Below are 23,056 nucleotides of genomic sequence, written 5' to 3'. Positions count from 1 at the left end.
CGCTCGCCACGCCCCTCGCTCGCCCCGCCCCTCGCTCGCCCCGCCCCTTGCTCGCCCCGCCCTCGCTCGCCTAGCCCCTCCCCTCCCCCCTCCTGATTGGACAAGGCGACGGTTAAAATGGGCGTAGAAAAATAAAAACGCTTCCGATTGGTTGAGGTGAATTGTGGGCTTGGTTCACAGAGAGCTGGGGGGCCAGCCCCGGTTTGCCAATGCTCGGCTTCGGATTGGACAGTTCGTCGAATGGGCGCGGCTTGAGTTTGATGAATATTCATGAGGTGGTTTCTGCAAAATCGTGTCCCTGATTGGTGCAAGCTCTCAACCAACCCACGTGACTGGGTGGGAGGACCCGCGCTCCATCATTGGTCAGCTGTGCCAGGTGGGGGGGGGAAGGACAGTTCGTCGAGTGGGCGCGGCTTGAGTTTGATGAATATTCATGAGGTGGTTTCTGCAAAAATCGTGTCCCTGATTGGTGCAAGCTCTCAACCAACCCACGTGACTGGGTGGGAGGACCCGCGCTCCTCATTGATCAGCTGTGCCAGGTGGGGGAGGGGGCCGCGGTTGCTATGGAATTCCACCCACCCCACGCGTAACCATGGAAACGCGTCCATCCCAACCGTTACCACGACCACAATATAATAATTTTATTTTATTTTCAGTAATATTTTTTTTTACTGTATTTTGTTGGTATTTTTTATTTTTTTTACATATATATTTTTTTTAATTCGTATTCTTCTATTTGTTTAAATTATTTGTTTTTTTTATTTTCATTTTTTTACTTGCATTTATTTATAGTTTTTTATCGTAATTTTTTATTTTAAAATGTTGTTATGAAATTTGTAATTAGTTTTTATATTTGTATTTCTCGTTAGTATTGTTTTAAATTTTTATTTAAAGCTTTCGTGACTGCGGTGATTCATATTCTTGATTCTTTCGGTAAAGTCACGTAGAAGGGAAACAATAAAATGATAAAGTATATATAAAACAATAAAAAAATTCTCACGACGTTTCGACCATAACACAAACGGTCGTCATCAGGTGTGACGGTTTGCATCGATTAATTTATTTATTTTATTTATACACCGTTTAGAAATAAATAAATTACTGCAAACCGTCACACCTGATGACGACCGTTTGAGTTATGGTCGAAACGTCGTGAGAATTTTTTTATTGTTTTATATATATTTTATTATTTTTACTGTTTCCCTTCAACGTGGTGACTTTATCGAAAGAGCTAAGAATACGAATTACTGCAGTCACGAAAGCTTTAAATCAAAAATAATATTATTGTTTTAGTTTGCCTGTGTGGACGGGTAGCCGATGGGTCAGCGTACCCACCATTGCTGTAGCCGATACGATTTAAGAGCAATATATTAGGGGGGGCATTTTGAGCATATTTGAATATTGGGGGGGGGGGGGATGTGTCCGCCACAATATATATTAAAACTAGCTGTGCTACCCCCGGGATTTGGATCCACCACGCCCGGCCGCCTTTGTCTCCCCAGTGGCGATGTTCACACACCAGAGCAGTTGCTCGTTTGAGGCTGAGTCGACCTAGGGGAGGCCCAGGAGCGGTTGAAATAATTCGTCACCGGTGTTGGTGGCCGTGAGCGGGAATCGAACTCGGGTCGCCGGGTTCGTAGCGCAGCGTAGCGCTAACCACTACACTACCGCTGCCCCCACACATACACACAGACACACAGACACATACACACAGACACATATACACAGAGACATATATACACACACAGACACATATATACCCACACATACAGACACATATATACACACACACAGACACACACAGACACATATATATACACACACACACAGATACACACAGACACACACAGACACATATATACACACACACATACACACATATACATACATACACACACATACAGACACACAGACACATATATACACATACACACACAGACACACAGACATGCACACAGACACATATATACACACACAGACACATATATACACACACATACACACACATATACATACATACACACACATACAGACACACATATACACACAGACACATACAGACACACATATACACACAGACACACACACAGACACATATATACACACACACACATACACACAGACACACACAGACACATATATACACAGACACACACAGACACATATATACACAACAAAAACAACCGCCATTCGCCACTAAGTGGCGGTGACGTCACCACGACGCTTGTGCCAGGCCACGTGCACCTTGAGGCCACGTGAAGTGTCGAACGCCCGCTGGCAGGAGGTCACGGGGCAGACCCAGGTGCCACGGGTCGACTGACTGAGATGACTGGCTAATGCACTACCTGTGCCTCCTACTGTGCCAACCTGCTGTGCTTTAGCCACCCGGCGCTCCGCTCGTTGTTGTGAGCGTCGCTCCTCCTCCCTCCGTTGTTGTTGGAGGGCGACTGCCTCCAACTGCCCAGTAGCAGCGTCCTTCACGAGCCTCCTCCACAGAGGCCGATCTTGACACCGCTGGTACCAGTCATCGGCAAGTCCACTCAGCTCCACGTCCTCCTGTACCACATCACTCCATCTCTTCTCTAGCCCGTGCTGCGCCCGCTTAGCCTCCTCAAAAGCTGTTTTGGCATGCGGTGGCTGGGCATGCGGACTACATGACCCAGCCAACGCAGCCTTGACCGCCGGAGGAGCTCACCAATGGGACCTTGCCCAGATCTTTAAAAGATTTGTGAACTCCTCACACAATCCAGCCTGGTTAAACCCAGGATGGATCGTAGGCAGGCCAGCCTAAATGTTTCTAACCGGCAAAGATGTTCCATTAGGGTGGTCCACGTTTCGCAAGCGTAAAGAAGGGAGGGAATGACCGTGGCCGAGAAGACCTGAAGCTTAGTGCGGAGCGACAGACCAGGTAGCTTCCACACAGCGTTACGCAAACGATGAAAAGATATTGCCGCTCGACTGATTCGGAGTGAGACCTCTGCTGTTAAACTGGAGCCGGTCACAGACACACACACACAGACACACACATACACACACACACAGACACACACACACACAGACAACGCGCTAACCACTACACTGCAATGCGTTACTCTTCCACGTGCGAAGGTCACGTGACATGTGACGTCACAGCTAACTTGCCGTGCAAAACATTAATGCATTATTGAGCCCCCCCCCCCTCCCAAAAAAGAAAAGTGTATTTTTATAATTTTTGCACGGTGTACAGTCTGGAAAGTACCCACATGGCAAATGTCAAGTGTGTTGCATGTCGGGAAGTACGCTAAAACATTTTGAACAGACGCGTATGTACAACTTTGCCTTTTATATATATAGTGCCGTGAATTCACTCGGACGACAACCGTCTCTTTTTCCACCGTCACTTTTATTCCATCGTTCCGTACACACAGTAATTCTCTCCGTGCTCCGCCAACTCGGACACTCCGATTTGCTTCAGCATCGTCCGTGCATCCCCTTCCACACACAGTGTTCCTTCGCCTATCTCTTCACACACAGTGACTTCCCTTCCACACACAGTGGCTCGTCTTCTATCTCCTCACACACACAGTATCACCGCTATCTCTTCACACGCAGTGACTTCCCTTCCACACACAGTGGTTCTTCTTCTATCTATTCACACACAGTATCCTGTCTGTCTATTCACACACAGTGACTCCATCTATCTATTCACACACAGTGACTCCATCTATCTATTCACACACAGTGACTCTATCTATCTCCGCTAACGCTAACTCTCCCTATCGCTATTTATTGTCTTTGGGGTTCGGCTCTCTATCTATTCTTCCCTAACATTGCCAGCTGTCTTCTTCGTAACTCGTCACCTCTCGCCAACAACTCCCCAGCAACAACTCCAACTCCCCGTTCAAACCACCTCGCGTTCTATCCCCTCTCGCATTAGCCTTAATTAATTGCCACGTGGCTCGCTGGCCGTTTCCCGCCAGCTCGCACCTGTCTCCTCCGTCAGACATCGAGACGCCACCACTTAACACTAACAGCCTCTCGACCAATCACAGCCCTCGTGCCACGGCTCCCTTAATTCCTTCGGGTTGTTTACGCCACCCGTGACTCGACCACCTGTTCGACCTCATGTGACCCGTTCTCCTTGTCCGTCTGTATGTACTGTATGTGGCCAATTCCTATGCGTATTGTTTACTCCACTACATAAATGAAAACAAATCAATGAAACTGGAAACACGAGGTTCGTGTACCCAGCGCTGCATCGGTCTGTTGCCACCCTGCCACGAATGACGGGACCCACCGTCTCACCGACTACAGGTAGATAAGCCTCACAATGTACCGTGCATTGCAGTGCCTCGAACGCTGTACGAGTTAGGTCAACAGTGACACGAGACTAGAACTCACCTGGCCGCATTCCTGGTGACCATTTACAGGAAGTACATCGCTCGGGCAACGTGATATTTGTTTCAATCAGGCACTTTCCGAAGACCCGCGGACGATCACTGCCAAACGTTGTTCGACAAAGATTGGTGAGAGAGACAGACTGACTGAGACACTCGTTCATACTTATACACAAACGGCTTCCGATCTCACACAGGCATCCATCCATACTCTAAAATCACACTTCTTACAGAGACACTCTCAAACCCACACACACACACTCACCCACTCACCAACCCCCAAATACACACACTCACCCACTCACTCACTCATTCTCAAATACACACACTCACTCATTCACTATCAAATACACACACTCACCCACTCACTCATTCACTATCAAATACATACACACACTCACCCACTCATTCACTATGAAATACACACACTCACCCACTCACTCATTCACTATCAAATACACACACTCACCCACTCACTCATTCACTATCAAATACACACACTCACCCACTCACTCATCCACACTCAAATGCACACACCTACTTACTCATCTACCCTCACATACACATACACACACTCACCCACTCAATCTCTCAAACAAACACACCCACACTGAATCCTACACACGCTCAAACACACACACACACACCGATCCACGCTCGTCCAGCCTGAATCTCACACGCACATTCATACTCACCCACACTCAATCACACACACACACATAAACAGCTTCACCAACCCACTCGACATCTCACACACTCAAATGCACCCCAGCACATATCGATCCACTCACTCGTCCACACTAAAGCCTCTCTCACACACACACAACACAACACAAACACACTTCCACTCAATCGCAAGACCGACGGTCAACGCGTTAACGAGAGACTGTGACGAGGAGTCTGTGACGAGGAGAGGAGAGCGTCATGACCCCGGGGACAGAGACGCTGCTCTTATCACAACTACTGGTGAGGACGAACGCTCATCGTTCATTCACCACCATCATCATGGGCGTCGCGGTGGCTAGGAGATGTTGACTACCTCGCCCGGTGTACAGGGATGCTGTGTGGGTTCGCCTGCTGCTGGATATTTTCAGTCTGCGTCTTTCTCTACCTTTAGGTGGTCGCGTGGATCGTTCTTACCGGGTCCTCCACATTTAGAAACACGCGATTGGAGTGATTGGCTGCTTATATACATTCCCGCGTGATAAGCCACTCCGTTGAACTATCATTTGTACTTGTTAACATATATATTTTATTATTTTATTGTTTCCCTTCAACGTGACTTCACCGAAAGAGCTAAGAATATTAATTACTGCAGTCACGAAAGCTTTAAATCAAAACATAACAAGAGTTTAGTCCATGGGTCTCTATGCATCTCTGTGGGTCTCTCTGAGCATCCGTTTCTCGATAGGTGTCTATGTGTCTCTATGGATACATATGTGTATATATTATGGGTCTCTATGTGCATATCTATGCATTTAGAGCTTTGGGTTTTTTTCAGTTTATTTATTTTGGTATAGCCCTGTGAGCCATTCGGCTCTTGAATCGGGTGCAACCACAACAAACAAAAAAAACTAAAACACGAACAAGAAAAACATCTTAAAGTGACTATCGGATTAATTGTTTATGTGGCAGATGCTATATTGGACAGACGGGACGTAACATCAGCGTAAGACTAAAAGAACATCAGAGAAATATTAAATTATCTCAAACACAACTGTCGGCAGTGGCAGAACATGCTTGTCAACAAGGACACTCGATTGATTTTGATAACGTTGAAGTGTTGTGTAAAACTAATTATTACTGGCAAAGACTAATTAGAGAATCCATTGAAATTGAGAGGAATAGAAATAACTTTAATCGCTCTGACAGCTACAGGCTTAGTGCGGCCTGGAAGCGTATTATTAAACAATACATATTACAATTCCTTATAGGGGAAACACATACTAATTAACGGATTACTAACATAGCATATAATCACTAACACGCATTACAACTAATTACTAATCTACAACTCATTACTAATCATAACCATTGACTGATTACTAATCGATTATATAATTACAATACCCCCCCCCTCCGCCTCTAATCACTGCACCTGATATGAGTTAAGTGATGACGTCACCCTGCTGCTGCTCTATATAAAACCGGGAGCAAGCGAGGGCTTTACCATTCTGGCGAATTGCCCGATGATGCTGGATGTATTTACCAGCGAAACGTCGTACTCAAACTGTAAATGTTGTGGATTCACTCTTCAACACACCGGTGGGCTAAAGTAGTGAACTATTTGTGTCTTTTGTCAACGTGACACTTTTTTGCTGATTGGCCGTGTCGGGTGGTGGAGGGTTACGACACATTTATAAATAACGCGATCTAGCCCAAAAACCTTTACTATGAATTATTATGACGTGACTATGTAACTGTGCAAACAGAAAATCCATTAAAAAACAAAACAGCAAAATATTCCTGAAAAAAAGCACCGTTACACCAACGCTGTGGCCATCAGTCTAAACTCCATACTACAACAAAACAAACACGTCCAAACAAAAAAAAAACGTTTTCGAAATCACCAAAAAATAAAGCCATTATTGCAACGGTACAGTGATCATAGTGATCATAAATGAGGGGAGGGGGGGGGGAGGAGTCAGGGATAGAGAGGGTAGTGGGGGGGGAGGAGCCAGGGTACTGTGACCTCTTACCCCCAGTTTCAAACACTACCATCACCATTACCCCCATCCCCCCACGACTATATCACTCAACACAGCGATCTCTGAGGCACACTTAAAGCGTTTGTGCTTTCGCTCAGCTGTCCCCCACCTGAAGAGGGGCGCTTGTGTCGCGCCCGAAAAACGTCGTGCTTTAATTTATTTAGATTGTTCTACCCACGTGACTTTAGCGGAAAAATAAAAACAAAGAGCATGGACCCTTGCAGTCACGAAAACTTCAAATCCAGAACGACATTGAGGTGGTCGTATGTTTGTGATGTCATTGACGGAAGTCAGTTGGTGTTGACGCGGGCGGCCGTGGCTGTCATTAAGCATCGAGTTGAGTGAGAAGTTGGGGCGACCTTCTGTGATCGGGTTGAATGTTCACGTGACATTCCCGACGACGAGCAAGACGGACAGACGCCTTACTACACAGACATACATACAACAACAAAATAAAACACACCACCCTGGCGTGTTTCACCCGCGTTGGCGGGTGACTGAAAGTGGTCCAGGAGGGTAAAATGCGGTCACCTATTACCCCTCCCCCCTGCCACCTACCTCCTAGCAGGAAGCTGAGTGACCCTCAACAACAACAACACAAAAACACACCTTGGGCACGTGACTGTGACTTTGAATTGAGGAAGAAGCTTGAACGAGCCGGAGCATGGCGTTCTTTTTCTGAACAGGCTCTTGTGTAGGACACAGCGGGATCAGAAACGTCAACAACAACAACAAGCACAACAACTGGGGGTGGGCGAGTGAATGAAACGTCGCGAGTTCGGCTATCTTGGGGTTGCAAGTGTGAACTGGGCAAGAGCTGGACTGGGTAGGAGTCGTGGGGAGTTGGTGGTGAGGAGAGACGGGGCAGCGTCATGCACCAGTGGAGGAGCATTCTGGTGCTGGGTGGAATGATCCTCGTGGTGAGTTACCTCTCATTATCATATATTGCTTCTCATTAGCCCTATTCATTATTATTACTCCTATTACTTCTCATTAGCCCTATTACTTCTCATTAGCCCTATTACTTCTCATTAGCCCTATTAATTCTTATTACTCCTATTAATTCTTATTACTCCTATTACTTCTCATTAGCCCTATTACTTCTCATTAGCCCTATTACTTCTCAATACTCCTATTAATTCTTATTACTCCTATTACTTTTCATTATCATATATTACTTCTCATTAGCCCTATTACTTCTCATTAGCCCTATTACGTCTCATTACCCCTATTACTTCTCATTATCATATATTACTTCTCATTAGCCCTATTACCTCGCATTACTTCTTATTACCTCTCATTATCATATATTACTTCTCATTAGCCCTATTAATTATTATTACTCCTATTAATTCTTATTACTCCTATTAATTCTCATTACTCCTATTACTTCTCATTACCCCTATTACTTCTCATTAGCCCTATTACTTCTTATTACTCCTATACTTCTCATTAGCCCTATTACTTCTCATTATCATATATTACTTCTCATTACCCCTATTAATTCTTATTACTCCTATTACTTTTCATTAGCCCTATTACTTCTCATTACCCCTATTACTTCTCATTACTCCTATTACTTCTCATTAGCCCTATTAATTCGTATTACTCCTATTACTTGTTATTATTCCTATTACTTGTTATTACTCCTATTACTTCTCATTACTCCTATTACTTCTCATTACCCCTATTACTTCTCATTAGCCCTATTACTTCATTAATCCTATTACTTCTAATTACTCCTATTACTTCTCATTACCCCTATTACTTCTCATTCCTCCTATACTTCTCATTAGCCCTATTACTTTTCATTATCATATATTACTTCTCATTACCCCTATTACTTCTCATTACTCCTATTACTTCTCATTACTCTTATTAATTCTTATTACTCCTATTACTTCTCATTACCCCTATTACTTCTCATTACTCCTATTACTTCTCATTACTTCTATTACTTCTCATTAGCCCTATTACTTCTCATTAGCCCTATTACTTCTCATTACTCCAATTACTTCTCATTAGCCCTATTACTTCTCATTAGCCCTATTACTTCTCATTACTCCTATTACCTCTCATTACCCCTATTACCTCTCACCACCCCTATTTACTCACCACCCCTATAACCTCTCTGTCACGGGTTTGGGGAGCAGCGGTGCGGGATTTGGGAGGGTTAGACTGCTTCTGCGATGACAATACAACATTGCACAAGACCGAAACAGCGAACTCAGCCTCCTGAACTTCCTCATTACAGGCTGTTAAGGTAATGACAATGCCTTTGTAGAGGCGACATTGGGGTTTTGTGTGATTAAGCTCGGCCTTTTGCAAATAGCTGAGTTAAGTCAACTTCTGACTGCGAAGTTGAACTCGCGAACTGTAAATGTGCCAATCGGATGTCTGAAGTCGACAGGCGTGGTTTACTAGGACTGATCTTTCCATTGGAATGTGTTTTTTTTCTACCCATTAATCATCAAATCATTCCGGCAGGGTGATGATTGATTCGACATACAAGGCGTGCGTGTGTCTTGTCTGAAGACAATTCTCCGCCCAATTTTTATTTTATTTTTTTACCCGAGTTGGTGAACACCAGGTATGGATGGATTCGGGACACAAAGTGGCAATACTCACAAACTCATCGCGGAAACAACAGCGGCAAAGCCTTCCTGAAAGCACCGGGACTGTCGCAGCTGGCAGAGTGGAGACGTCTCGCGACGTCGCTCGCGGTGACTCCATTCTGCGTGGATGTTCTCTGCAGGTGTGTTATGCACTGGAGGAGCTGTCAGCCGCCACAGAGTGTGGAAATGGATTCTACAAATCGCCACAAGGAGTCTGCTGTGAGCTGTGCCGTGCAGGTAAAGCGACGCAAAGACACGGAGACCCACAATCCCTGTGGTGACCGGTTGCTTCCGTTAAACCACCAAGTCACGGCTCAGCTCCTGTGGAAAGGAAACTAAATGAAATTAACTTTTCCCCCCAGTGACCTGGCAACAATTTGGATGTCAATGGTGGATACTGAACGAAAGAAACGTGTTTTCAGTCGAGGCATTGTGCTCTTGATCACACCTGAGACATGTTGACTTGCCAGTGCAGCTCGATCTCACCAACTTGTGGCCGTGTGTTTGTGTTTGCAACAACTCCATTGCTTGCTCACACCTCTTTGCCTTTCAGGGATGCACAAAGTGGCGGACTGCATCGGTGATGGAATGGGCGCCTTTTGTGAGCCGTGCCCTAGAGGCAGATTCATGGACAGAGACAACCAGGAGGAGGTGTGCTCGCAATGCAGCAGCTGTGGACCAGGTAGATGACAGCACAGCAAGTGGGTTGTTGCCGTAAATGTGAATTGTGTTTGACATTTGTATTTTTTCAATGCGTGGCAGGTTTGGTCTGCGTACTCCCAACTTCAACCAGCATTAAATAAACACGGGGAAAACTTAACGAGGAACCTGAACGAATATTCCAAGCAAGACAATCCCACCTCAAATTCTATTCCAATTGTTGTAATCAGAAATCTTGAAAATAGAGCTGGGCTCATAGTCTTGATCGGACGAAACACAATTCGCCTCCTTCTAATGAAATTAAGTGGAGGATCATGCCCCGCAGTGAATCGCTCAGCCAGACGGTCAGAAAGGCGAGGACCAACAGGCTGCACATCTAAAAACGCCAATCCCAAAGGGAATTACAGGGTGGAGGGTGTGACCATGTCTGCGAGTGGGTACATTCACATGGTGGGTGAGACCAAAGCAATCAAGCGGGGCCAAGATGCCCCCCGCAGACAAGGAGCAATTCCTGGTATCGACACGGATGTTGAAATCACGTGGGTAAAAAATAAAACAACCAAAATCACTACGTTTCGGCCACAACACAAGTGGCCTTCATCAGGTGAAGGGACCAGACTGTCTCTTCACCTGATTAAGGCTACTTGTGTTGTGGCCGAAACGTCGTGATTTTTGTTGTTTTATTTTTTTACCCACTACGTGACTTTAGCGAATAGAACCAGAGAGTATGGATCCTTGCAGTCACGAAAGCTTCAAATATAGAACAAATGTTGAAGTCGTCCAGAATAAGCATCCTGTCATAGGTTGGAAACAGCACGGTGATGAGCTCGGCAAACTCGTGGAGGAGCAGACTGGTTGACTTTGGAGGACAACATCTCGGTACCAGAAGCACGGCACCGGGATACTTCTCCACACAAAAACAAAAAACACTCAAACTCTCGGCTAGGAGGGATAGTAGTGTAGCACATAGCCTAATGTATATTATTGTAGTGTATAGTGCAGTGTATAGTGTCGTTTGTAGTACTGAAGTGTAGTATATAGGAGTGTATAATTTAGTATATGGTGTAGTGTATAGCGTAGTGTATAGTGGAGTGTATAGTGTAGTTTGTAGTACTGAAGTGTTGTATATAGGAGTGTATAATTTAGTATATGGTGTAGTGTATAGCGTGGTTTATAATCGTGTAGTGTATAGTGTAGTGTATAGTGTAGTTTGTAGTACTGAAGTGTAGTATATAGGAGTTTATAATTAAGTATATGGTGTCGTGTATAGCGTGGTTTATAATCGTGTAGTGTATAGTGGAGTGCATCATCATCATCATCACGATCCATGGGCAGATAACCCGTACATTTCGTCATTGGTTTCCACTTGCCCTTGTCTTGTACCAATTTGCTCGTGGCCACATCGTCCTGGCACCAATCTCTTTCAATGTCGTCAACCCATTTACTCTGATAGCTCTTAGTCTCTTTCCGGTTACTTCTATTTTTCCAAACAACAACAACAACAACAACAACACTTTTATTTTTTTATTATGAGACCTCTTTTGCCAGTAACAAGATATAGTAATAGGTTTTTACCCTTTTAACTGGCACAAAAACTGACACCTTTATTCAAGGCATCATGTTTGCAATAGCCACAACACATGCATTTTGACTGCTTGTGTTGTGGTTATTGCAGACATGATGCCTTGAATAAAGGTGTCAGTTTTTGTGCCAGTTAAAAGGGTAAAACCTATTACTACTACAACACTGTTAATGCTCCTGTTGTTGTCCATCCTATATATTATTATTATTATGGGTTCAGTAATAATGTCCTGCCCATGACAATAACTCAGAATTGGACCAAATCTCCTGAGTTCTCAGAAGCGAGACAGGGTTGAGCCTGGACAGTGCCCTGATTGGTAATCACCGTGCATATGAATTTTATATATAATAAAAAAAATCTTGCTTTCTATTCAACATTCCCCAAATTTTTTGCAAAAAAAAAACCTCCCAAATCAATCGGCACATGTGCCTACGTTACAACTTGATTTTATTTTATTTCTTGGGCGGTGGAGGGTTATAGTTGTCTAAAATCTACGTACAAAATCTACCCCAAAATCTTCTTCATGAAAGCCTACGTAATGAAAACAAAACAGATTCTCTAGCCTGGCGCGGCACCACATTACAGGCACTGCGGTGACAACCATTGTTGTAGTGTACTATGCAGCCACGTCTATGGGCCTTTCCTGCATCAAGACGCTTCGACCAGTGTGGAGACGTGTGGAGCCAAATAACCCCGAAAAGGAACGAAATGGCTGTGCAACTCGTGAAACGACACCGACAAAACTCTAGGCCCGGCTTCTATCTCGCTTACCCACCCACCCCCCCCCTTGTGCTCCCTCATTGTATCCCTCTCGAGCCCTTTCCCTCCAACCTTCTGTCACCGCCTTTCCTCCGGTCAATTCCCCTCCTCCTCAACGGTTCTCAACCGTCGTCTCTAGGCTCCAAACTTCTGCTTCCCTCTTTTTTTCCCCCATTTGAACCTCTCCTCCAATCCCTTGAGACCTCCTCGCCTCCCCCGACCAATCATCATGGAGGCCTCTCTACGCCAATAGGAGGCCTCTGCCTACTTCCTGGGAGTCTGCTGGGCCGCACATTTGCTTGGGGCGAGTGCTTACTAATTTCGGTCATTGCATCAATATAGAATTGGTCACATAGCAGAGCATAGCGCTGTCTGCTGGTGGGGAAGGTGGATCTGCAGCTCTGACGGCAGCAGGCCACGTGACACACCAGAGGTGGTTCTAGGGGTAAGTGTCACGGAAGGGGCGCACCAGGAACCCGCTGGTAGGTTCTAGAAAGGGGGCGTGGCCGGGGGCAGAGCCAGGCCACGCTGACGGTATAAGGGGGGCCCCGAGAGGGGACGTCAGGGCTGTCGTTTAGAGGGGGATCCCTGGCTAGCTGCTGCCGGAGTCTTCACCGTTCTTCTCGTCGTCTGCGTCTTCACCATCTCGGCGTAGCCACTCAGGCAGTCTACCAACTGTCCTGACGGGGAACCGTAGTCGACTTTAGACGGATTCATATTCTTGGTTCTTTCGGTAAAGTCACCACGTAGAAGAAGGGAAGCAATAAAATAATAAAAAAATATATTAAACAATACAATTCTCACGACGTTTTCGACTGCAACACAAGCAGTCACCATCAAGTGTGAAAACCAACGGCAAGAACATTTGAAAGAAGTGGCGGTTTGTTTTTATTCATTTATTTTTTAAACGTTAGCGCCACGGAGAGCGATTTGACAGTTTGTTTAGATGGACTAGTCCATCTATGTTCGGAAAAGAGGAGGGGGGAGACGAAAAATTAATGTATGCTGTCTGAAAGCCACCGTAAGCGTGAGAATTTTATTGTTTTATATTTTTATTATTTTATTGTTTCCCTTCAACGTGACTTTACCAAAAGAACCAAGAATATCAATCACTGCAGTCACGGAAGCTTTAAATCATTTTTTTTAGACGGATTAATTGATAATTAACAGAGTGCCTCCTCTTAGTGTCTCCGATTCAGTCACTACACATTTTAAGGATTGTTTCCCCCCACCATGCACAATAGTTAATGCCGTCTCCCAAATTGAGCAATGTATGTTGAACTTTTTTTCGCACCGTACGTAGCCAACCATTTGCGTTGAGACTGATCAACTTTCTCATTGCAGGCGAGGAGGTGGCTGTGAACTGCTCCATGGCCCAGGACACGGTGTGTCGGTGCACGGAGGGGCTCCAGAGAGATGGCGACTCGGGAATGTGTCTGCTTGAGGAGCGGCACCCAGGTAGTAATAGGATTATAAAGCCGCTCAAGTCAACCACAATAAGCTGTTTTGTTTCTCAGCTGATAGTGGGAGCAAGGGACAGCCTGGCAACTGAAACGGCAGAAACTGTCTGCAGAAGAAGCCCGAATTGAAACTCAACCTCATGTCTATTCCAGGCTTCAGGGACTGCATGGCATGGTCAAGCACAGCCACGTGTGATGTTATCAATTCACTACCCTGTGCAATACTGAACACCAAATCTGTATTGTCCCTACACAGAAGTTTTAGGCTGGAGTCCCCTTGCATCCAAATCTGCACACTAGCTAGCAGCGTATTTACTCCTCATTTCAGAGGTTTTGTGCTTCAAGCCCATCGGCTACCCTGGTTAATGTTACTGGTGCATTCAACAAAATCAAATGCGCCATCTGCTTCACTGTGAATGATAGAGGTCTGGTAACCATATTTGAAAATCGCGGTTCAAATGTGAAAATCACCTCAAAAGTTCGTTCTAGGGGAAGGCAAATTGTAACAAAAATAACGTCACCCCCCAACGGTGAAACTGCTGCAGATGATAATCTGTGAAAAAAACGCCTTCGCGATATTTTTGTGCTTAAAAAAACTATAGAAATTATGCAAAGAGCAGTGATTTGATGGTTTGATTTTGATAGAGGTTGTGTTAATGCAACGTACTGCATTCGTATTCATCGCAATGTATCACATAGACCTGAGAAGTAGGCGGAGAGGGAGCTGCTGTTCACAGCTTGTTGTTTTTTTCCCTTCATAAAATGTTCAGACTCCACGTCAGTCGTGTTGGCGGCAGTCCTCATCTTCGTCCTGACTGCACTCGTGTTGCTCATAGTTTACTGCAACATGAAGCAGAAGGGGTTGACTTTTAAAATGATGGTGAAGCGATCAGGTAAGTGGCAACGTTCTGTGCTTAATCCAAAGATCACATCCTGCTATTGGGGCTGAAATGCTACACCTGAATTGACATTGAATGAGTCACCGTAGCGCTTGGTAGACAATAGAATTAGCAGTTCTACCAGTTGGACCTGTGGTCAAGGCACGGAGCCCTCTGGAGGAACCGGAGCGGGGGCAGGGCTGAGGGCGGAGCCTGGCCACGCTGGTGCAGGATAAAAGGACGAGCTCCGACTAACAATCGGGACTGCTGCGATCTGGAGTGGAACCCCTCGTAATGCCATCGTCGTTGATGATCTTCGCCCTCTTCAAGCTGTCGGTCTGGCAGCGTGTTGGCTGTCCCGACCCGGTGTGTGATTATCCCCTAAGGCCGTGAAGGCCGGAATGAAAGAGAGACAGCACCTCCTAATAGTGTCTGTGAATTAGTACGCTACACATCTACCAAAATGTATTTTTACTCATACGGGAATTCAATATGTGCAGAGAAATCACGTCTCGGCACGAGCCGCCTCTGAATGCTCTCTGCAGACGCCACTGCACAGAATGAAAACAATGAGTCGCATTCCTTTTTAGAACTTGGAAATTGTCCCTAGGAGAGTGTTGCTACTGGTGACGGTGACCCCTTTCATGCCTCAATTCATCTGACAATATTTCACACCCGCGTGAAGTCGTGTTGGACAGGACGCTCAATTGAAGAGTCGTCGTTACTTCGTTGTGTGCTTACCGCTCTTGTGACAAAGGGAGGAAGTTGACAATTGTCGAGGTCCCGAGGGGCATCGAGGTAGGATTTGGACTGATTCAAAAACGACCGCAAAACTCTCTGTTCATGGTCTTTAGCCGCAGGTCATGACATTTTCATCTTGGCTATGCAATTATGCAACTTTACATTCCAGTTTATATCTGTCCAATCTTAAAAAATATACGTAGTAGAAATGTTCTCCTTGACTCCAATATCGCCATGTTTAGTATTCTGTGTCGAATAATAGAACCGTTTTTCGTTTTGGACCTATACAAATATTATTCAACCGCATAAACTTTGCTATGAATCGGTCATGAACTAATTTCATTTGATTTTTTTCAGACACTCATACAAATAACGAGCATGATGAAAATCTACCGCTTGTTATCGTGCAAAATGAACACAAGGTGCCATATGGAGTTCAGGTAAACTCAACGCAACATGGTGGCATGATGACCCTACTCTACATTGTTTCCGTGTGTCGGCATGCACCAGTACACTGAAAACTCCATCCCAGATAGACAGAAATAATCGTGACCGTGTCTTCTCCACACGCTACAGAGGAGCAATGAGAGCAGCGAGACAATGCAACAGATCCGAGAGAACAAAGAGAAACTCAAGGCCTGGATCGGAGCGGATCCCTCGACTTTCCTGGAGCATCTCAACGGCTTCAAATTGATTCCACGACACGTGCACCAAGCGGCCATCATCAAGGGCGGAGAGGAGAGTGTGGAGCTCGTTCTGGACCACTTCATCAGCCAGGGAGAGGCGCGCTGTGAGAAGCTGTGGGACTCCCTCTACTCTGTGAGGAAGCAATACGTGCAGCTGTGGAAGTGGATTCAGACACACGGTACGACCCACGTGAACGCACCGGTGTATTGATATCGAATGCCATTTTGTGAGAGTCGAGGAAGAAAAACCATGCATATGCGTGGCTTTCGTAATTGCTTTCCAACACGAGTTCGTCGTCGGGGAAGTGATCGGAGACTACGTCGCTACGTTTAAAGCCGCACAGGAATGATGTCATGCTGTGCGTGACTGAACGACTTCACGTCACACTTGACTGTTTAAGTACCAATATGAACCTAAATATGTTATACGTTGTGCCTTGGTTCACAATCGTGGCCTAATTTTAATAAAAAATCAAATAAGTCTGTGTAGAACGATACTTGTGGAATTCATATGAACCTCTGTCGATCGCAGGTGAGGCATTGAGGGCCATTCGAGATAAGGAGTCGGATCTGAAGCTCTGGATCGCCAGAGACCCCAAGCATCTTCTGCTGCAGCTCATGAGTCGGGGACAAATCCCGAACGAGCTCTTCACCGAGGCCAAGGGCATCCGGGATGGCGCGGAGTGCACGGAGCTGCTGCTCAACTTCTTCATAGAGAGAGGGAATGACGACTGCCTCAAGCTGCTCTTTGCTCTGCAGGCCGTGCAGAACGAGTATCCTGGACTCAAGGAGTGGCTGGGAGGCCTTGGTAACAAAACAATAAATTCATCTTCTTTGGTTCTTTCGGTAAAGTCACGTAGAATGAGAATAAAATAATAAATTGATAAAATAAAATAACACAATAAAATTATCACGACGTTTCGGCCACAACGCAAGCGGCCTTCATCAGGTGAAGGGACGAGACTGTCTGGAGGACAGCGCTGGAGCGAACAAAGCCACAAGCTCAGACCGCGACCTTTAAGCTGTGTGAGAAGAAACAAAGCGCCTTAACAAGGGAATTAGCATAGAATTTAGCATTGAAATAGCTGAGTGATTGGCTTGTGACTGGTCACAGAAATGGCTATGTTAAAGCCAAAGCATACACATCCGCAGAGGCACCTAGTACAAATCAAACAGGAGAATTTAGCATTGAAATAGCTGAGTGATTAGCTTGTGACTGATCACAGAAATGGCTACGTTAAAGTCAAAGCCTACACATCCACAGAGGCACCTAGTACAAATCAAACAGGAGAATTTAGCATTGAAATAACTGAGTGATTAGCTTGTGACTGGTCACAGAAATGGCTATGTTAAAGTCAAAGCCTACACATCCACAGAGGCACCTAGTACAAATCAAACAGGAGAATTTAGCATTGAAATAACTGAGTGATTAGCTTGTGACTGGTCACAGAAATGGCTATGTTAAAGTCCAAGCATACACATCCACAGAGGCACCCCTTGACAAAGGAATTAGCATAGAATTTAGCATTGAAATAGCTGAGTGATTAGCTTGTGACTGTTCACAGAAATGAATCCTTGCAGTCACGAAAGCTTCAAATCGAAATTTACACATTTGTCGTATTAACCGGCCATCATTCCTTCTGGTGACATGTCCTGCCCAGACGCAATTAATTAACAAAGCAATGTCCTATAGCCCATGCACTGTCGTTCTGTTTTTCTACGTAACTTGAAACCGTGTACTATTTCATGCTCTTGCAGTGCTGTTCCTTTTAATTGTCAGTGTTCACGTGTCTGATCCGTACGTCATAGCAGGTAATGCGGGCCGATTAAAGCTTTATTCTTCAGGCACATTGGTTACGTTACATTTCATTATTTTGCTCAATTTTCCAAAAGCACTCCAACCTGCTCTCATCCACCTTTGAAGGCTGAAACGGCGCCAATTGCCGCTGCGTTTCCCCCCCCAAATTTGTGGTGCCGCAGACTTCCTCCGGAGACTCTCCAACAAGTCCCCCCTGGTTCTGAACAAGTACAGCGACTTTGTCCTCCGAGACAAAATCCGCTTCAAGACGAGGGAGCTCCTCGTGGCGCTGCGCGACGACCTGACGCCTCTGCTCTCCCAACTGCAGATCAGGAACATCCTCACCGACAACAGCGTGCGGGTAAAGTCCAACTAAGATCATCGTCATCACAATCACGCGTAGCCTCATGAATAAGGACGTTTGGTGTTTGGCCAGTCCTTTTGGCACAAAGGCTATCACGACGGACCTACTTTCTAGGCTGCACAGAACATTTGCATGTTGAGTCTGCCGCGGGATTGGTTGACAGTGAGCAGTCACAATGAGGTCCATGCCGACGTTAGGGTTGGACAAGCTGAAATAAGTGCCGAGAGCACAGACAGATGTAAGAAGCACAATTGAACAGAGCATTAGACATAGGTCATAGCACACATAGGTAGTGGCACACGTGATCTTATAATTAGAACGTTTCTAAGATCGGACTGTATAGTTACATAATTGTATTTTTAACATATCCTTAGTAATAATAGGGCTTTCCCCTTTTTTCTTGCAACAAAACTTTTTACAAGGAATCACGTGGTGCATTAACCACAATACTTGTGGTCAAAATGCAAACAAAACACACACTATTATAATATATGCATTGTCCTTGAAACTGATTGGTCCACACCAAGGGACGTCTTTCTTTTGAGCCTCGACCCAATTGGTGCTCGACCAGAGGACGCCAAAAGGCGTCGAGGCTCAAACGAAAGTCGTCCCTGGTGTGGACCAATCAGTTTCAAGGACAATACATATATCATCAGAGTGTTGTTTGTTTGCATTTTGACCACAAGTATTGTGGTTAATGCACCACGTGATTCCTCGTTAAAAAAAAAGGTTTCAGTTTTGTTGCCAGAAAAAAGGGGAAAACCCTTATTATTATATTCTGGTACAGGCAAAGGAGGTCTAATGATATCCTTACTATTTTTTTTAATGTGTTCTCGATTGTGGTGCACAGTCACACACCAAGTCACACTTTGTCATAAACGCTGCTGCTTTACAACGCAAACACAGAGTGCTTCTGGAGTGTTGCAGGCAAGCGGCTCTGAAGAACCGCCATCGCTACAGAAACGTCGTTCCGCTCTGAACGTCGCGTCTTTGCGTTCGTGTGTCCACCCGCAGGCCGTGAAGGAGATGCAAGCTCGGCAGGGCAGCGAGAAGGCGACACAGCACATGGTGGAGCTGGTGATGGCGAGGGGGCGACCCAGGGTCAAGCAGTTTTGGGAGGCGCTGTGGGACCTCAGGGAAAGTTACCCAGACCTGGAGAACGTCTTTGAGAAGTTCTAATCTCGTTTGGGAGAGAGGTGGCGGAGTGGTTAGCACCGTGTAATAACCGCTGCATTGAGACACCCAAATTATGTCGACACATTTTAACGAGCGTTCACGACAATTGCATCTCACAATTGCTGAGGCAAGAAATTAATTCGCTCGGCTGATATGCAGGAGGTCTTGGGTTCGATCCTGACTGACGGCTGCTGTGTACAGGTAGTCCTCTACTTACGATGGAGATGTGTAAGGACGACCCCATCGTAAGTCAAAAATATCGTAAGTCGAAGATGGCCTGGCCTAGCCTACCATGGAGTCTTAAAGAATGGTGATAATTTAGCAAAACAGAGCAATTTAAAGTACCGTACTATATACAATATATACTGTATGTATTTATTAAATACAATACTGCATTGCACAGCAAAATGTAAAGTAAAAAAACAAGGTAAATTCTTAGCCTACCGATGTGAACTGCAATTTAATCGAAAGTTTTTTTCAGGAAACAATCCTTATCCGCTATAAAAAAAACTTTTAACACGCATTGAACGTAACGTATCGCGGTAACCCTAAAATGAAATCGCTAAAGCTACGTATCATAGACGCATTGAACGTATCGTAACGTATTGTAACTGTACTCACCAAGATTCTGTCCGTCGTCTGCATACCTGAACGATGTTTAGGTTGCTGATGGCAATTTTGTCGCATCTTCTATCGCCACCGTAAGATCGAAATATCGTAAGTCGGACCATCGGTCCTCGCATTTAGATTATTTGGCTTGCTATACACATTTCCACGTGATATAAGACGCTTTGTCGAGTCATCATTTGTGGCCAGGTGGCTTCTGAAAAAGAGCTGCATAGCTCAGTGAGCCTTCGTAAGATACATATATACACAAAAAATAGTTTTATTTGTGTATATTCTTTAAGTTATTTGTTTCCCTTTCCTATACTTTGTACTGCTATCATTTTTTTTTGGTTTGCTTGTCGTTTTTACGTTCTCACCTGCCTCTACCGGGCATCTGTGAATATTGCATATACCTCATTGAATTCCTCCAGTATGAAGTTAGATTTTAATTCTGACAGATGAGGGACAGATATCAGTCCACACTCTGCTCGACTGCATTCTGTTGGCAGGTGTCCACAGGAAGGAGGTCTCAGCATTCGTCTGATCCACCAACCCTTGCCTTTACAGTGCCCGATTACAGGCGTTTGCACGAGCACAGTGCCTGACTTTGTCATTCCCGTCCCATCAGCTGCTTTCCCCAAGTTCGTATAGCCTTGCCGGATTTTATATTCGATATTTATTTAATTTTACATACTTCAGCCCCTTGGTGTTAGACTTTTGACCCTTATTATAGTAAGACTTGTTTAAAACTTATTTTAAGATTTTAGATTCCTATATGTTGAATGTATGCACCATCCTGCCAAAGTAAATTCCGTGTCGGTGTGAACTTACATGGCGAATAAAACCCTTTCTGATTCTGATTCTGATTATTGTCTGTGACACAAACATTACTTTTTTTTAATATATATTGAGCCTGTGCTCGGCAACCCCTGATGCCGATGTTTTATCTTTTCCAAGCGAGATTTTTCATCCCAGCCACGGGCCACATCGCCAGTGAGGGACATCTGAACGGGTCCTGTGTCCCCATCCTCCCTGACCAAGAAGCTCCACTTCCAAAGTGAACTGTGGTCAAACTACCCCCGCGACTGAGACAGATAGAGGGACCTTGCACTAAGTAGTGGTTTGACCAAGGGCTGTACATTATGATTATTAAGCATATTTAAGGACATCCAACTTTCCCGCAATAACATTCAACAACGTTGCATTCATATAGCACCTTTAAGAATGAAGGTTCAACCACCGTGTGTGCTGTTCATTTATCATGGGAGACAACACTGGGGAAATTAAGCATCTTCCAGAATGCTGCTGTGGTGTCAATTTGAACACTGGACTTGCTATCTCGAGGTCACCGCTTTTGATTCAATGTCCCAGCGCTGCAATTTAAGTAACGCTTTAGGACATCGGCAGTATGAATGGGTACCACACGGCTATTCGATTTGGTAGCTATGGATAGTTTTGTAAAGGGTTGGTAAGGTGCTACTAAGGTTATTATTACCCCTCTTGAAGTTGTGTTTGTTTGTTGACCAGGCATTTGCCATGATAACTGCGATGGCCGCCACGAGCGGACATTCGGGCCCCTCCCCCCGTTCCGCTTCTTTCTTGCTAGCCTGGCGGGCGACAAGGGGTCTTGCCAGCAGCATCCCCACCCCCTCCACAGGAAAAAAAAAATCTAGTTCCTCCGCCAGACTGGATGAACCTGGGTTTTCGTCAGGCGCTCTTGAGCCACTCCGTGCTCCCGGTTGTTCTCAGTCGCGTGCGCGGGTGACAGACGTGGCCTCTCGCCCTGTGACGGCGACGCTCGGCTTCAGTACGCGCCACCCCCCCCCCCCCCCCCCGGTGTCCTGCTCAGTTCGGTGCCACCCGAGCGACAGACGCGGCTCGCCCCGGAGGCGAGCCCGTCCGCTTTCCTGCTTCCACGTACCGTGACTCTGCCTGGGGTGGAGTTCACGTTCAGTCTTCGGACGAGGACGACCACGACGACGGGGCTCTCCCACAATCGACCCTGGGCGCTCAGGAGCCGGAGATGGAGCGGGACGCTGTTATGCCAGCGATGCAAGGAGACGACCGAAAACCTCAACAAAGGCATTATTATGTGAGACCTCCTGGCCGCCGTCACCGCTTTAGCTGCCATGATGCAGCAGGAGGACTGCGAGGGGATGCCCGTGCAGCGTCCCGGTACTTCGACTTGGGAGAAGATCTGCGAAAGAGGAGTGGGACAAAATCCCTCCTGAGATGCGTGCAAACCTGGTGGCCAACTACAAGAAGCGTCTGACCTCTGTGATTGCCAACAAGGGTTTTGCCACCAAGTGCTAAGTCATGTTTTGCAGAGGGGTCAAATACTTATTTCCCTCATTAAAATGCAAATCAATTTATAACATTTTTGACGTGCATTTTGCTGGATATTGTTGTTATTCTGTCTCTCCCTGTTCAAATAAGCCTACCATTAAAATTATAGACTGATCATTTCTTTGTCAGTAGGCAAACGTACAAAATCAGCAGGGGATCAAATACTTTTTTCCCTCACTGTACTCTTCATCCCTGACTCAGCCGGTATAACCTGGGAGGGCGTCCGGCTGTCAAATACACACTAGCCGGTCCCCCTCCCTAATTGTCTGCTCTGCTCGCTTAATATTTCACCCCAGCCCTC

General features: G+C 45.6%; 1 protein-coding gene across 1 annotated transcript; it reads left to right on the top strand.

Annotated features, from left to right (window-relative positions):
• Nucleotides 1–4,735: 4,735 nt before the first annotated feature.
• On the top strand, nucleotides 4,736–21,275 carry LOC116958020 (uncharacterized). Its single transcript, XM_076058097.1, has 11 exons — nucleotides 4,736–5,342; nucleotides 7,771–8,004; nucleotides 9,840–9,936; nucleotides 10,253–10,381; nucleotides 14,045–14,158; nucleotides 14,931–15,053; nucleotides 16,137–16,219; nucleotides 16,356–16,644; nucleotides 16,998–17,273; nucleotides 18,446–18,624; nucleotides 19,642–21,275. Exons 2-11 carry the CDS (start codon nucleotides 7,957–7,959, stop codon nucleotides 19,804–19,806), a joined length of 1,503 nt encoding a protein of 500 aa, XP_075914212.1. The 5' UTR covers nucleotides 4,736–5,342; nucleotides 7,771–7,956; the 3' UTR covers nucleotides 19,807–21,275.
• Nucleotides 21,276–23,056: the final 1,781 nt, after the last annotated feature.

The sequence above is a fragment of the Petromyzon marinus genome (genome assembly GCF_048934315.1).
Source record: "Petromyzon marinus isolate PM22_M1 ecotype Great Lakes invasive population chromosome 68 unlocalized genomic scaffold, UKy_Petmar_22M1.pri1.0 chr68_unloc.1, whole genome shotgun sequence".
In the NCBI taxonomy this organism is placed as follows: domain Eukaryota; kingdom Metazoa; phylum Chordata; class Hyperoartia; order Petromyzontiformes; family Petromyzontidae; genus Petromyzon; species Petromyzon marinus.
Note: the sequence above shows the minus strand (reverse complement) of the source record. Positions and strands in the feature narration are given on the sequence as shown.